This window comes from Cervus canadensis, chromosome 1 (genome assembly GCF_019320065.1).
Source record: "Cervus canadensis isolate Bull #8, Minnesota chromosome 1, ASM1932006v1, whole genome shotgun sequence".
NCBI lineage: Eukaryota > Metazoa > Chordata > Mammalia > Artiodactyla > Cervidae > Cervus > Cervus canadensis.
The window spans coordinates 24,258,439-24,272,059 of NC_057386.1; the positions used below are offsets into that span (position 1 = coordinate 24,258,439).

Below are 13,621 nucleotides of genomic sequence, written 5' to 3' on the forward strand. Positions count from 1 at the left end.
GGTTTTTACTGTGGTGAGGGAGTGAAATTGGTGGAGCATTTGTGAGGAAAGGGGCTTGCATGGTTCAAATCTCCCATGGACACCAAAGGAGGCAGCACAGCACTCAGGCTGAAGAGGGAGAGGGGACAGCTGAAGAGGTGTCAGCAGTCAGACATCAAAATATGGTCTCAAACTCCTCATTACACATGCTGTTCTCTGGGTCAACATTTCTAGTGGCTCCCTTCTCTACAGGAAGAGTTGGCCTGATAAAGTCAATTGAGGGGTGAGATGAGGCTGCGGATGATAATGCCACTGAACTGTGGATTTCTCTTTCCGCATCTCTCCAGCCCAGAGACCCTTCCAGTCCCTTCATCTCTCCACCTCCATTCCATCTCCCCCAGATTTGTCTGCTGTGCTGTGCTCAGTCATGTCCGACTCTTTGCAACCCCATGGACTGTTGCCTGCCAGGCTTCTCTGTCCGTGGGAATTCTCCAGGCGAGAATACTGGAGTGGGTTGCCATGCCCTCCTCCAGGGTATCTTCCCGACCCAGGAACCGAACCAGGGTCTCCTGCATTGCAGGTGGATTCTTTACCAGCTGAGCTACCAAGGAAGCCCCTAGATCTGTCTGACACTCCTCCAAATTCCTTAGCTTGGGCCCTCCCCCTACCAGATGCCCCCTGCTCCCACTTCCACATTCCCTCTGGAAACTCCCCCACAGTGGAAAAACCATCCCTCATCCCTTTCCTGCTCCCAAGCCTGGGATCGGACATGCTGGTCATTCCTGTTTGGGATGGCCAAAGAGATAACACCTGGCATAGAGCCCATCTGTCATGACAGAACTATCAAAGCTGTTTCAGGCAGGACCCCTGTCCACACTGAGTGTCCACCCTGGCCCCTGGGTTCCTGGTCCTGGCTGTTCCCCCTTCTCCAAGGATGAGGTGGAGGACCCAGCAGCCCACTGGAAGGAGAGCAAGCTAACTATTCAATCCAGGTCAGCTTCCTATTGCTTAGTTCCACATCTCCTAACCCCTGGAGGCTCTGGACCACAAAGTGGTCCGTGGAGAGAGGCTGGGCAGTTCTGAGAGTCACAGCTTGGGAACAAATGCTGCTCCAAGGGCAGACAGGGACAAGTGTCCTCTCCCCAAACACTTTAGAGAAACTCTGCTATCACAGCTGCTTTTGTTCAGGCGTGTCTGGCTTTCCAATCAACATCTGCCTGGAATTTGTCTCTTAAAGACACAGCTGTGGCCAGTGGCCTACAGTTCTAGCTCTGGCCTCCCATGAGTTGTGTGACCTTGGACATCTAGTTTCCTCCTTAAGTTGAATGAGGCCAAATGACAATGAAATGAGAGTCTGTAGGTGAAAGGATTCATAAAAAGAAGTTCAGCTTGAGTCCCTCCCCATGCTCTGAATCTAATTTTGTATTCCTAATTCTTTATCCTTTTCCTTAGAGAGGGCTTCAAATTGTACAAGCTTCAGGCCCCACCAAACCTAGATGTGCCCTGTGTATGGTTTGAACATTAATTATCAGCACAAGTAGTCACAAAGGGCTCTAGGGTCAGAAAGCATAGGATTAAAATTCAAGTTGCGTAGCCTTCAAGCCTCAGTTTTTTCACCTTACAACAGAGATAACACCTGAAAGATTGTTGTGAGGATTTAATTTACTAATATTTGTAAAGCAGGTAGCATAGTTTACGCTGCCCAAGCACTACAATATGGAGATCTTATTACCATAAACTCTCAGAGATAGGGGCTCTAAAATGAACTTTGAGAAGTAAGGTCTGAAGAATGAACTACTGTACCACAGTAAGAAAGCTCCTAAAGCCTAGAAAAAAGAATGCTCAGGGGAAGTGGGTCTTTGTGCTGCAACAAAAGAAATCTGAGTTAGACTCAAGAAAACAGAGTGATCTCTTCAAGTTCCCATTTAGTTAGATTCTTCTGCGGATAACCAGATCTTTGGACTCCGCCTACCTAACTGAACCTGGTGCCACCCACGACATACCTGTCGGGGCTGAAGTCCCTGCCCAGTCTCCAAACACTTAGTTAGAGCCTGGGTGGGAGGAAGGGACCTTTGGGATTCTGCTGGGCTGGGCCCTGAAGGCAAGGGTGGGTCAGAAATGGGTACAGTCTGGGCCTAGCTCCCTGGCTATGCAGGCACTCTAACGAGAAGGGACTTCTTTCCACATCGAATGGATATTCATGATACAGTAGATGTCAGAAGAGGTAGCCCGCCGGAGAAAACGCTGTCGTTGCTATTTATAATTAGCGATGCTTGGTTATTACCACTGGTAAACATCTGTCTGATTGTGTGAGACCATTCCCCGCCTGGGTCAAAGTGGGTGGGAACAAGTGGGTAAAAGAAAAAAATCTTGACAAGGAAGGCGAAGGGGCTGGGTACCAGGAAGAATGCTCAGAGACCGCTAACCTTCTCTCAGGGACTCACAGCGCGGCGGAGGAGAGTAGAGCCTTCCAGCCGGTGGCTTGCGGAAATTGGTTCCCAGATGCGCCAACGCCGGGGCTCTCCAGCAGGACCCACAGAGGTGGCCGCGCCCGGAACGGCCTTTCCAGCGGCCGCAGCAAAGCAGCGGGACAAATCCCACCCCCGGCTCCGCCCGTCCAATCCATCTTGCTCGGGAAGCGACGCTTCTCTGGAGAAGCAAGCGGAGGGGAGGGGAAATCCAAGCTTTTGGGGTCTCCCGACAGGTGTTTGGGGGAGAGGGCGGAGCCGGCTCAGGAAGGATGAGGGAGGGGCGGTGCTGCCCCTTTAAGAGGCGGCGGCCGAGCAGGGACCTTTTCTCTTTCCCCGGAAGGAAAGCTTAGCCCTGGCTGGGCGCGCAAGGTGGGGAGGTGCGGGCCTGGGCGTGGGGAGGCGGGGCGCGCGCGGGGGACACCCCCTCCTTCCAGTCTGCCTTGCGGTGGACCGGTCTGCCTGCTCAGATCTGCCGCCGAACCCGGATCGGAGGCGACTTTGCGGCCAAGTGGGCGCGGCCGGTGCGAGCTGGGGGGCAGGGTGCCCAGGGCAGGGGGGCGGTGACCCGGGACAGTGCAGGCGGGGGAACAGACCCTCGGACCTCCGAGGGAAATCTGAGCGTTCAGACCGTGAGCGGATGTAAAATTGACCAAGTCTGGGGGCCAGAAACTGATCAGCGCTGCGGGGCTTAACTACGCGGCCGGCGGGAGCGTTCTCCGGTAGCGCGGGGGAGCAGGTGAACAGGTCCTCACTCCCAGCTCCACGCCCTCACGCGCTCTCGCCAGGGGACAGGTTCCCGCCAGCAGCCATGGGCCCTGGCCCCAGCCGCGCCGCCGGCGTCCTACGCCCGTTGCTCGGCACGCTCGCCTTGATGGTGGCCGCAAGCAACCGCGCCGCCTCTGCCTTCAACCTGGACACCCGATTCCTGGTGGTGAAGGAGGCCGGGAACCCGAGCAGCCTCTTCGGTTACTCGGTCGCCCTCCATCGGCAGACAGAGCGACAACAGCGCTACCTGTAAGTGAAACTGGCCGGAGTGGGGTGGGAGGAAGAGTGTGCGCACAGGATGCGGATCTCGAGCTGAGTCCGAGCCCTAGGGCCCGGTGGCTTCCAGGCTCGCAGGCCGTCGGCTTTTGGGAGCTAAGATTGAGAGGGCGGGGACCTAGGCGGCTCTCCTGCTGCTGAAGTTTGGCGGGAAATAGAGGGATTGGAAGTGGGATGGGGGCAGCAATCATTTGCAAGTGCTGACCTGGCCAGAACCTGTCTAGACTCAGCCCCTCAGCCTTCTAAACCTCTGTTGAGAATAAAGTGGAGTCCCCGTTTCCTGAGACGCCTCCCATTCAATGAACTGGGAATTTAGTGGACCGAATGCCTCTTCTCTCCAGGGCTGGGAACTGGGGAAAACTGCAAGATAAACGCCTTTCTCCTTTCCCGGAAGGACCTCCGAGCACATGCACTTAAGCCCGCCCCCACCTCACACTAAGTGTGTGGCCCCGCCAGCCACACCCTGCGCAGAACCAGACTGGAGGGCCTTCTCAAGTGCTTGGTGGTTGAAGAGAGAGGTGACGGCGAGTCTGCGTGGTTGGAGCTGTCCAGGCGCCCCTTCAGACCCCTTGAGGATGCAGAAGTAGCAGTGAGAGCAGGAGCCGTCCCAACTCCCCCTTGGTTTCCTGCACCCCACCCCCACCCCCAGCAGTGATGCCCTCCCACTAGACGATTCTGTCTCCTCGCATTCCACGGATTCATGTTGAATCTTCAACCCTGAGTGTGTTTGTTTTGGTTTCAGGAGGGAAATAGTGTTTTTCTCTTCTGTTCTCCTTCCCCAACAGCTGCAAGGAGAAGGAGGGGAAAGAGCTAGACAGAGAAGAGAGATGGGAAGGAGACACATCCAGCTGCTTATGTTGTCCCCCCACCCTATATCATGCCCAGAGGGGCATGTCCAAGTTTGAGAAGTTTCTCTGCGTGGGCTCAGTGTGCTGAGGTTGGCAGGTGGAGGAAAAGGGCAGATGGGGAAGGTGAGGCTGTCCAGGAGGGAAGGCTATTAGGACAGCACAGGCAGGCTCTTCTGTTTGACCGACTGAGATGTCAGACCCTGCTGAGCAAGAGGACGTGGTCAGGTAAAGGGTGTGTTGAAACCTTTCCCAATTCTGGCTGGAACCTGCAGAAACTTGAGGAAGTTGGAATGTCCAAAGTCCAGACTCTGCCTCAGCCTTGGCCCCTGCCCTGCTGGCCCAGCCCCTGCCCAGTCTACCTGCCTACTTGGCCTCAATTCCATCTGGCTTCTGCAGAGGTTAGGGCTACCACATCCTTCCCAGCCCAGCCTCAGCAGCTGCGGTCTGGCCTTAGACAATACTCCATCTTTTCGAGACTCTAAGTGACCATCAGCTTAAGTTTCTGTATTAGTGCTCTTTCTGCCCCAGCCCAGAAAAAGATTTTCAGATTTTCAATGCTGAATCAACATGATATAAGGCAATGTAGTGTAAAGAGAACATCAGAAAAGCAAGGGTAGGTAATGGAAAGCTGGAGGAAGTAATAGTTTCTGTAATATGCAATACTCCCTACCCATCCCCCCCAGCCTTTTTCAATTTTTATTTTCTGCTCTGTGACCTTAAACAGGATATTTCTAGGCCTGTTTTCCCGAGAAAGGGGTTCAGCCTGGATCTATATATGCCTTCCTGCCTCTGTTGGTCTATAGAAGGCAACTTGGCGTTGTGGAGAAAGAAGAGGCTCCCAATCCCATTACCAGTTTCCCATCTAGAATCTGTCACTAATACCTGACTCTTCACATATTAGGGCACTTTCTTCATGGGGGTAATATTGAGGTTTTAAGGAGATGATTTGGGTTAAATACTGCATCAGCTGAGGGCTCTTGTGCTAACCAAGGGCCTCACTCAAGGTGACTTAGTGGAGGAGTCCTACTTTTCTTCCTGGGCAGCTAGAGATGGCATTAGGCCTTTCAGGAGCCCAGAAGTTTCTAAAACTGATGAATCTCAGAGTGACAGGTAGTTCTAGATAGTGTTCTGGGTGACTCACTTGGGAATCTTCAGTCTTTCCAGGGGTGATTCTACATCTTGGCTCGTCTCCTCATCTCACTGAATTCTGCCCCATGACCCTTAGGGAGAACCAGCTGGGCTAGCTGGGCTTAGCTGCAGCCTGCTGTGTAGCCAGATGTAAATAGCTGCCTGAGTACACAGCTCAGGGGAACCAGCAAGTCAAGTGGCAGTCTTATATTCTGTTAGCTTCATAGTCCCTTTGGAAAATGGGGGAGGGTTCATGATCCTGAACAAAGTCTGAGCCTGGAATTCCCTGCAGATTTTCAGAAGATACAGGGACCTTGGAAAGTGTATGCAAAGTCTTGCATGTCTGTGCATTATTCTAGAGCCAGGAGGACGGAAAAGCATAACTTTCATTATATTCTCAAAGAAGGCCTTATTGTAGTAATGGTTAAAAACGAAAGTGTGTCTTTGTTCCCCATCACCTTCATCTTTAGACTGTGGTTCCATGCCCACAATATCAGAGGCTTACTCTAACCCCGGCCCCAGTTTCCCAGTCTCTGGAATCTCCAGTTTCCTGGTGATCAGGAGCAGGGCAGGGAAGGGGAGAGGACCAGGGTGCTTTGGGCTTGTTAGTGAGATACGTGAGGACCCCTGGGGAAGCAGAGGGACTATTCCTCTGGGAGATGGTCACGGACCTCCCCTGCTTTCCCCCGGTACCTGTTCTGTCATTCCCTCCTGGGAATCTAGGTGTCCTGGCCTGACCTGACCTTGTGGACTATGGGAGATACCTCTGGGGCCTTTGCCTGGAAACGAGGGTGTTTGGGAAGCCTGGGGCGGGGGTGGCCACAGCTCCAGGAAAATGAGGTCATACCTGAAGTAGGCAGGAACCAGGCTTACTTGTTCCCCTAAAACATGTTTCCCTGGGTAGGGCAGGCACCTGGCAGCCTGCAAAGCTCGTGCCAGAGGAAATGGGCAGAGCAGCTGTGGCTGCAAGCAGAAGGTTTGGATGCGCAGTGTCCTTTTTCTCTGGCTTTATCCAATGACCAGGCCAGGCCAAGGCACTTAAAACTGGGTGGGAGGTAGGGGCAGCCTGATCTTGTAGAAATGAAGTGAAAAGGGCTTGATCAGAACTAAACAAAGAAGGAAGAGGATGGTGGTTACAATAAGGGGGATTGAGGTTAGAGGACATGAAAAATGCCCTAAGGGATCAGATGTGGGGAAAAAGATACTAAGGAGCCAGAGAAAGGGAGAAGAAATGAGAAAAACAGTCTTGTTCTTTAGTATTGGAGGCTTGAGCAAGGCCTCTTTCTCCTGTCCTCTCATTCTGTCATTTCCCCAGCTTGGTGCTCGGATTCTAGGCTGAGTCACCAGAGGGGAAAGAGGACTGGGGGCAGTTGGGGAGGACGAAGAGGCTAGTGTTTCAGCTAACACAGGAGCGGCCTCTGGGGACATGGCTAATTCAGGCAGAGGGTTGGCACAGAGCTGGGATTCGGGCATCAGAGAGCTGCCCCCTACCCCTCCGCACCCCACCCCACCCAAGCACTCAGAGCTGGAGTGGAACCCTCCCCAACCGGCTTTCTGGCCAAAGGAGTAAGGCATGGGGGCCCATGGCCTGAGTGTTGGACTCGCTGGCCCCTCAGTGTTAACTGAAGTCTTTCCACTGGGGCCACCCCAGTGCCTGCCTGAGGTGATGAGTCTGGGAAGCTGAATCTTACGGGCTGTTTCTCTGAACATCATCCCGCCCCAGTATGCCCCAGGGAGACTTCTCTAGGGTGAACCAACTGGTGCCCTGACACCCCTGGGCCCTGTTCCCCAGCCTCCTCTGATTCTGTTGCTTTCTACTTGGCTGTTGCATTAGCTTTGATCTGCCCCAGGAAGAGTGATGGGGTGGGGGGTGGGAGGGGCAGGAGTGAGAAAGGGCTTCTCTGGACTTAGAGCTCAAGGGCCTCTACAAAGGCCAGGAGGGGCTGTCTGGCTGGAGCCAAAAAGTAGGGTGAAGAGGCAGCTGCTTGAAAGCCCTTGAGAGGTCATTTTACTCATCTCCCTGCCACCCGGAGGGGCACCAGCCCCCACCCAGCCCAGCCTGACTCTAGGAGAGAGGCCGTCCAATCTCCTTTCTCCCTCGCTGCAAGAGCTGAACAGAGTATCCTGCCTTGCATCCCGCTTCTGACCGCTGCCAGGAGGGTGACCTCAGTGGTGGCCTGGGAGGGATCAGCTTCTGATCTGATCTGATCTGGACCAGATCCAACAGCAGGAGCAGTGTGCTCATTTGCTTAGTAACTTACATTCATTTACAACGGCAACAAAAAGATCTTTCCCACCCTCTGGATTTTCCCACACCTGACTGTGGCTGGAGGAAGCTAGACCCGGCCCTCTGCACACCCTCCTCCCCGCCATCTATTCCCAGTCCTCTGGCTGTGGATCCATTGGATCCTGGGCTGGGAGCCAGAGGGCCTTAAAGGGCCTCTAAGCGGGCCAAGTAGGAGCTAAAAATACTCCAGGGAGGTGGGGGGAGCACCTTGTGGAATCTCTGGGGAGGGAGGGGCCTGGGATGCAGGGCTGGGGTTAGGGTCTCGCCCCACTGCCCCTCAGTGGGGCACAGGCTGGTGCAGGGTGAGAGCAGAGAGGGTATAGGTAGTAAGGGGTTTTATGTCAGTCCGACTGCTCTTCATGCCCAGCTCTGCCTTCTCTGTACCGCAGGAGGCTAAGAGGAGGGGTCCCTCAGGCCACTCCCTCTAAGATGAGGCAGCTGGGAGGGTGTGGCCACCTGCTCCTCAGCCATTCCAGTACTTAAACTTGGGCCTGGAAAGCAGCAGGCCTAGCAACACTTCCCTTGCATTGCTCGCCCTGGAATGCAGTGTGGGTTCTCCAGGGACCCCTTGCCCACTGAGGCCTGGACCCACCCCTCCAAGGTCATTGTAGCCAACCCCCAGCTGCTACCTCCAGCCAAATCTGAGCTCCCACCCTCGAATGACCAGCTGCCCACTGACCTGACTGATGGCCTGGTATCCTTCGGCCCCTGAAGTGTTACTTCCTCGTCACCCTCTGTCCCATCCACGCACCTGAACTAGTCTGCTCGGTGCACTCTGCTTTAGATGCCCTCACCTGGCAGGGCAGAAATTCCCGGGTCCCCAGAACAAGGCCTGGGGGTGTGCTGGGGCCATCCTGGTGCCGCAAGAAAGCAGAACCACAGTGCTCACATGGGTCTCGGCTTCATAGTCAGAAGGCCCTTCTAAAGAATGAACCCACTGTTCCCCCAGCAATCCTGGAGGCTGGTGGGGCAGCTGCTGTCCCATTTTACAGATGAAGCACTCACAGCTCAGAGAGGGGAAAGGAAATTGTCCTTTGAGGCAGAAGACACCTGGAACCAGACCCCTCAGCTCCAAGGCTGAAATATTCCCTTTCCACGGGCAGCAGCTCCCCGCTCTCACCTGTCGGGCACACTGGGGGCAGATGTCTACAGGTGGTGAGGCCATGGGCTCACTAGGTACCCGCCTCAGCCCAGATCAAGGATGACTAACAGGGCCTGGCTGCCATGCTGGTCCCCTGCCAGCCCTTCTGTTGGAGTTGCCCGCCCTGCCCTGCATAGAGAAGCTGCACCCCTGCCCTCAGGAACTGTTCTCCAGGGTGAAGTCTGAGCTGAGGTGTGAGGTGCAGGCCCTTCATGGCACCCCCAGGCAGCACATTCCTGACACCCAGTGGGCGGAGGCACCCAGGCCCCGGCATGCCCAGGCCTGGCCCTGCCCAATCCCTGCTGCCCTCACTGTCAGGTCCCAGGCAGGAGCTACGGGCAGGGCTGTTGTTTTGCACATCCAGGCTCTGACAGGAGGCCTGGCGCCCCAGTTCTCAGCTGGGAGCCTCAGGAACCAGCATTGCCGAGGCAGATGGAGGAGTATCTGGGAGATGTCTGCCACCCAGGAGGCAGGGTCCAGCAGGATTGAGGAGCTGATCTTGGCAGAACGTCCAAAGGCTGCAGACAGATGATGCTGGGAGAGCAAGGGGTGGTAGAGCTGGGTTCTCAAACTGCGATGTGAATATTTGGGGTATATGTTAAATATGCAGGTTCCACGGCTCTACCCTCAGATTCAACTCAGGCTGTCTGTGACGGGCTGAGGAATTTGCCTGTTGAAAAAATATCGCAGGGATTTTTTATTCTAGTGGTCCAAGAATTACCTTTTGAGAGAATATGTCAAGGCTGATCACTTGCCTTCCTCTCCTCTAGTCACCTGTCTGGTATGGGATGGACTGCTAGAGCCCTAAGAACCCTTGGAGAGACTTGCAGGTGGCATCCCTAAAGACGGGCTCCAGGCAGACTGGGGACAAGGTGACTGACAGTCCTCATCCACCCCCACTCTCATGCTCACCATTCCGCCAAAGTGTCAGGTACCCCGCTCTCCTGCCATCACCCCCATACCTCATAAATCTGTCTCAATACGGTAGAAAGGGGGCCAGAAGACACCCCAGGGTCATTTAAGGACCCTGCTGACTCAGCTCACCCAGCTGTGGTTTGGGGTCGGTTGTCCTTTCCTGCCCACGTTCTTCAGACCACCCCAAGATCTAAGTCCTCCGATGGCTGAAAGAGGTAGGACCCACGCCTCCAACTATCCACCCCTCCCCACCACCTCACACATCCTTTCCTCGGATCTCTGGGAGTTTAAATCTTGTGCCAGGACAACGCTGCTGTCTTCTTTCCCATCTACCTTCATCTCAGAAGCCAAGCGTTCTTTCCCCAAGCCAGATCTGCTTATGTCAGTCAGATACCAAAACAGTCCTTCCGAAACCCAGATCTTGCCATGTTTCTGCCTTGCTTAAAATCCCTCCACAGCTTCCCTTTTCACCCTGCCCTCTTATTCTTCCCCATGTGTCTGGCCTCCAGCTGTACCGAGGGCCTGGCAGATGCCTGAGTCACCCTCTTGCTCACGATTCCTGGCTCTTGCACATGCCAGACCTCAGCCTGCAGTGCCCTTCCTCCCCTTCTTTACCTGGTGAGCCCTGGGCAGCATCCTCAGACTCAGGCCAAGGTACTCTTCTGTGGGCCTCCCTGACTGCCCCCCATGCAGAGTCGGGGCTGGTTTGCACCCTGCTTTCCTCTCATGAGGCACTGACCACAGGTGTCTGTCTCCTTGCCTTCCTTCCCCACCCTGGGCACTCCTCGAGGGAGGGGCACGGAGCCGTTCATCTCCCGCCCTCAGAGCCTGGCACAGAGCAGATGCTCGGTACATGCACACCAAGCAGTGAGCTGTCTGAAGCAGGCTTTGGCGAATGTGAGCCTGAGTCTACTACCTTTTCGCCCCCAGGCTGCTGGCTGGTGCCCCCCGGGACTTTGCTGTGCCCAATGGCTCTACCAACCGGACTGGTGCTGTGTATCTGTGCCCACTCACTGCCCACAAGAATGACTGTGAGCGGATGGACATCAAGGAGAAAAGTGAGAAGAGGGCCTAGGCAGTGGTGCTGGGTCAAGAGGCTGGTGGAGGAGGTAGCACAGAGAGAATGACTAGAAGAGACAGAAGGCCCAGCTGGGCAGCTTCAGTGCTTTCTTGTCCACCTGGGAAGAGGGAGCCCTAGGGAAGAGTGGGACCAAATGGGGTTTGTGGAGCTCAGACTGTGATAAGCTGGGGAAGGCAGGGAGGGAGGGTGGCCCTGCTGGAGTGGGAGATCTGGGAGGGACCAACTCCTGCCCTCTGGAGGCGCTGGATGCCTAGAGGATGGGATGAGGTGCCCTGGCTCATGAGCCCTCTCATGCCCACAGGTAACCCTAACCACATCATTGAGGACATGTGGCTCGGCGTGACTGTGGCCAGCCAGGGCCCTGCAGGCAGAGTCCTGGTAAGTCAGATCCCCCTCCAGACGTCTCCTTTCATCTCCCGGGAGCTGCAGAGGGAAGCAGAGAGCAGGAGAAGGGACCTTGGTGCGTGAGCTTGCAAATGTCGATTTCTGCAGCTGTATGTCTCCATGGGCATGTGTGTCCCTTCATCCTGCACTTGTGGCAGGGGGATGGGGAGGGTGTCTGGCGCTCTCCCAAGGGCCAGCCTGGGTCCTTTCTGAATCACCCATTCCCCCCACCCCAGGGTAGGGGCGGTGCTCACCCTTTGTGGGAATCAGTTGAGGGGACTACGAGATGGAAAGGGCAGAGAGAGCCTCAGGCAGTGTGGCCTGGACGCACTCCTTCTGGGGAGGCCAGCTGACGGAAGAAGCACAGCCCTTCTGCCCTAGCTCATCCGGCTTGGGTTGGGGGCCACTCCCTGTTGTCACTTGTCACCTCCAGCCTGCATTCGTCAGTGCTGGCCCCTGGGATCTCAATTTTTGAGTCCCAGATAGACAATTATTTTTCATTTTTAAATTTATGTAACATTTACATACAGTGAATGTACAGATTTTAAGTTTCAGTTGCGTTTTGGCAAATTATAAACCCAAGTAATCAACACCCGTTAAAGAAGTAGAATACTTACATCAGTCTGGACGGTGCACTCCTTTTCCGTAACTTGTCACCCCCATAGTCATCACTGTTGTGGTTTCTGTCACCTTTGAACATTGTTGTAAGCTCTGGGTTTGACCAGCTCGCTGAAACACATTTTCTAGTCTCTTATTAAGGATGGTGGTGGGTCCTTCCACAGTCTTCTACTTGCCCGTCCACTCATTCAGTTCGTTTTTAGTGAGCATGTCCTGCGTGCCAACACTAGAAACTTTCCCAGTGACTCGGGACAGACTCGGGCCGGCACGAGCATAAGTTTGGTTCACAGGTGAAAAGGGACACAAAAGACAAGCAAACAAGAACTAGGCCTGGTTCTGGGTTTCCTCTGGCCCCTGGCTGTTTTACAAATACCCTATTCTTATTGATTTGCCCAATAAACTTTAATGGAGCACCTCTCATGTGCTGGGAGAAGCTTTGAGAGAGGCAGCACAGTCTGGTGCTTAAGAGCTTGACCCCAGAGCCCGACAGCCTTGGATTGACTATCCCTTGCCTTTCTTAGATGTGAGGTTGCTTATTTCTCTGTGCCTCAGTGTCCTTATCTAAAACGAGGAAGTGATTATCCCTAGCCCATAGGGCTGGTAGGAGGCTTAAGAGAATTAATATGCAAAAAGCTCAGACTTGTGTCTGGCATATACTTACTAAGTAAATAAGCACTCTTTAAATATTAGCCGTTGCTGCTGTGGTGGTTGTTGTTATTCTAATATTGATCCGTTTATTAAGAGGGCAGGATCATCAGGGGACAACAGAGAAGCAACTTCCTAACCTGCTCTGTGTCTAGTTCCTTTTAGACCCAAGAACCTGAACCCCACATCCCCTCATCCTTTTCCCTTTTTATTTTGCCGAGATCTCCAAGCCACTCTCAAATCCAGTACCTTCTGGTCTTCCAAAAAGTGTTCCTAACCTTCAGGGCAGGTTTTGGAATTCTGGAAAGGCAGTGCAGGTCCAGGCATCTCCATGGGAAGAGAGAAAAGCCGGAAGACCGCTTTCCACTCCTCTCCTGCAAAAGCAGAGGTGCACGGGGCCATGGAGACTCCGTTCCAGAGTCCCTGCTGCGGGTTTAGCTGTGTGTATTGGGGGGGGTCCCCAGGTCTGTGCCCACCGCTACACCCAGGTGCTGTGGTCGGGGTTAGAGGACCAGCGGCGCATGGTGGGCAAGTGCTATGTGAGAGGCAACGACCTGGAGCTGAATGCCACGGATGACTGGCAGACCTACCACAACGAGATGTGCAACAGCAACACCGACTACCTGCAGACGGGCATGTGCCAGCTGGGCACCAGCGGCGGCTTCACCCAAAACACCGTGTACTTTGGTGCTCCTGGTGCCTACAACTGGAAAGGTGGGGACCGTGGGGGAAGGGAAGAGGAGCAGAGACCACCACCCCTGTTAGGCCCTGAGGCAGCCTGCCAGAGCTTCCACACAAGAGGGCAGAGGAGAGCATGCCCTTGCCACCATCAGCAACCACCTTTGCTATTTTAAAGTGTTTTCTAGGTACCAGAGGTACACCTGTTATCTTCATTAATCTTAAAATGCAAGTATTATTGTACCCATTTTACAGAAAACTGAGCCTTGGAGAAGTAACATAAATTGCCCAAGGCCATAATAAGTCCTGAAATGTGTATTGGAATATAGGTCCATCTGATGCCAGGTTAACCATTTAAAAACTTGTTAAAAAATAAAACATATTTCTGGTACAACTACTAAATGG

At 54.2% G+C, this 13,621-nt stretch overlaps 1 protein-coding gene across 2 annotated transcripts in view; it reads left to right on the top strand.

The window, feature by feature from the left end:
- Window positions 1–2,704: 2,704 nt before the first annotated feature.
- The window catches only part of ITGA3 (integrin subunit alpha 3), a 30,003-nt gene continuing 19,086 nt past the window's right edge, over window positions 2,705–13,621 (top strand). The window contains exons 1-5 of one of the 2 annotated variants that reach the window (XM_043471071.1): window positions 2,705–2,819; window positions 3,236–3,464; window positions 10,741–10,868; window positions 11,193–11,269; window positions 13,003–13,252. In XM_043471071.1, coding sequence (XP_043327006.1) covers window positions 3,259–3,464; window positions 10,741–10,868; window positions 11,193–11,269; window positions 13,003–13,252 — 661 coding nt within the window. In that variant the 5' untranslated portion in view covers window positions 2,705–2,819; window positions 3,236–3,258. Of the gene's footprint in view, window positions 2,820–2,862; window positions 2,972–3,235; window positions 3,465–10,740; window positions 10,869–11,192; window positions 11,270–13,002; window positions 13,253–13,621 lie in introns of those variants that run through there. The other variant, XM_043471079.1, reaches the window with a different exon arrangement.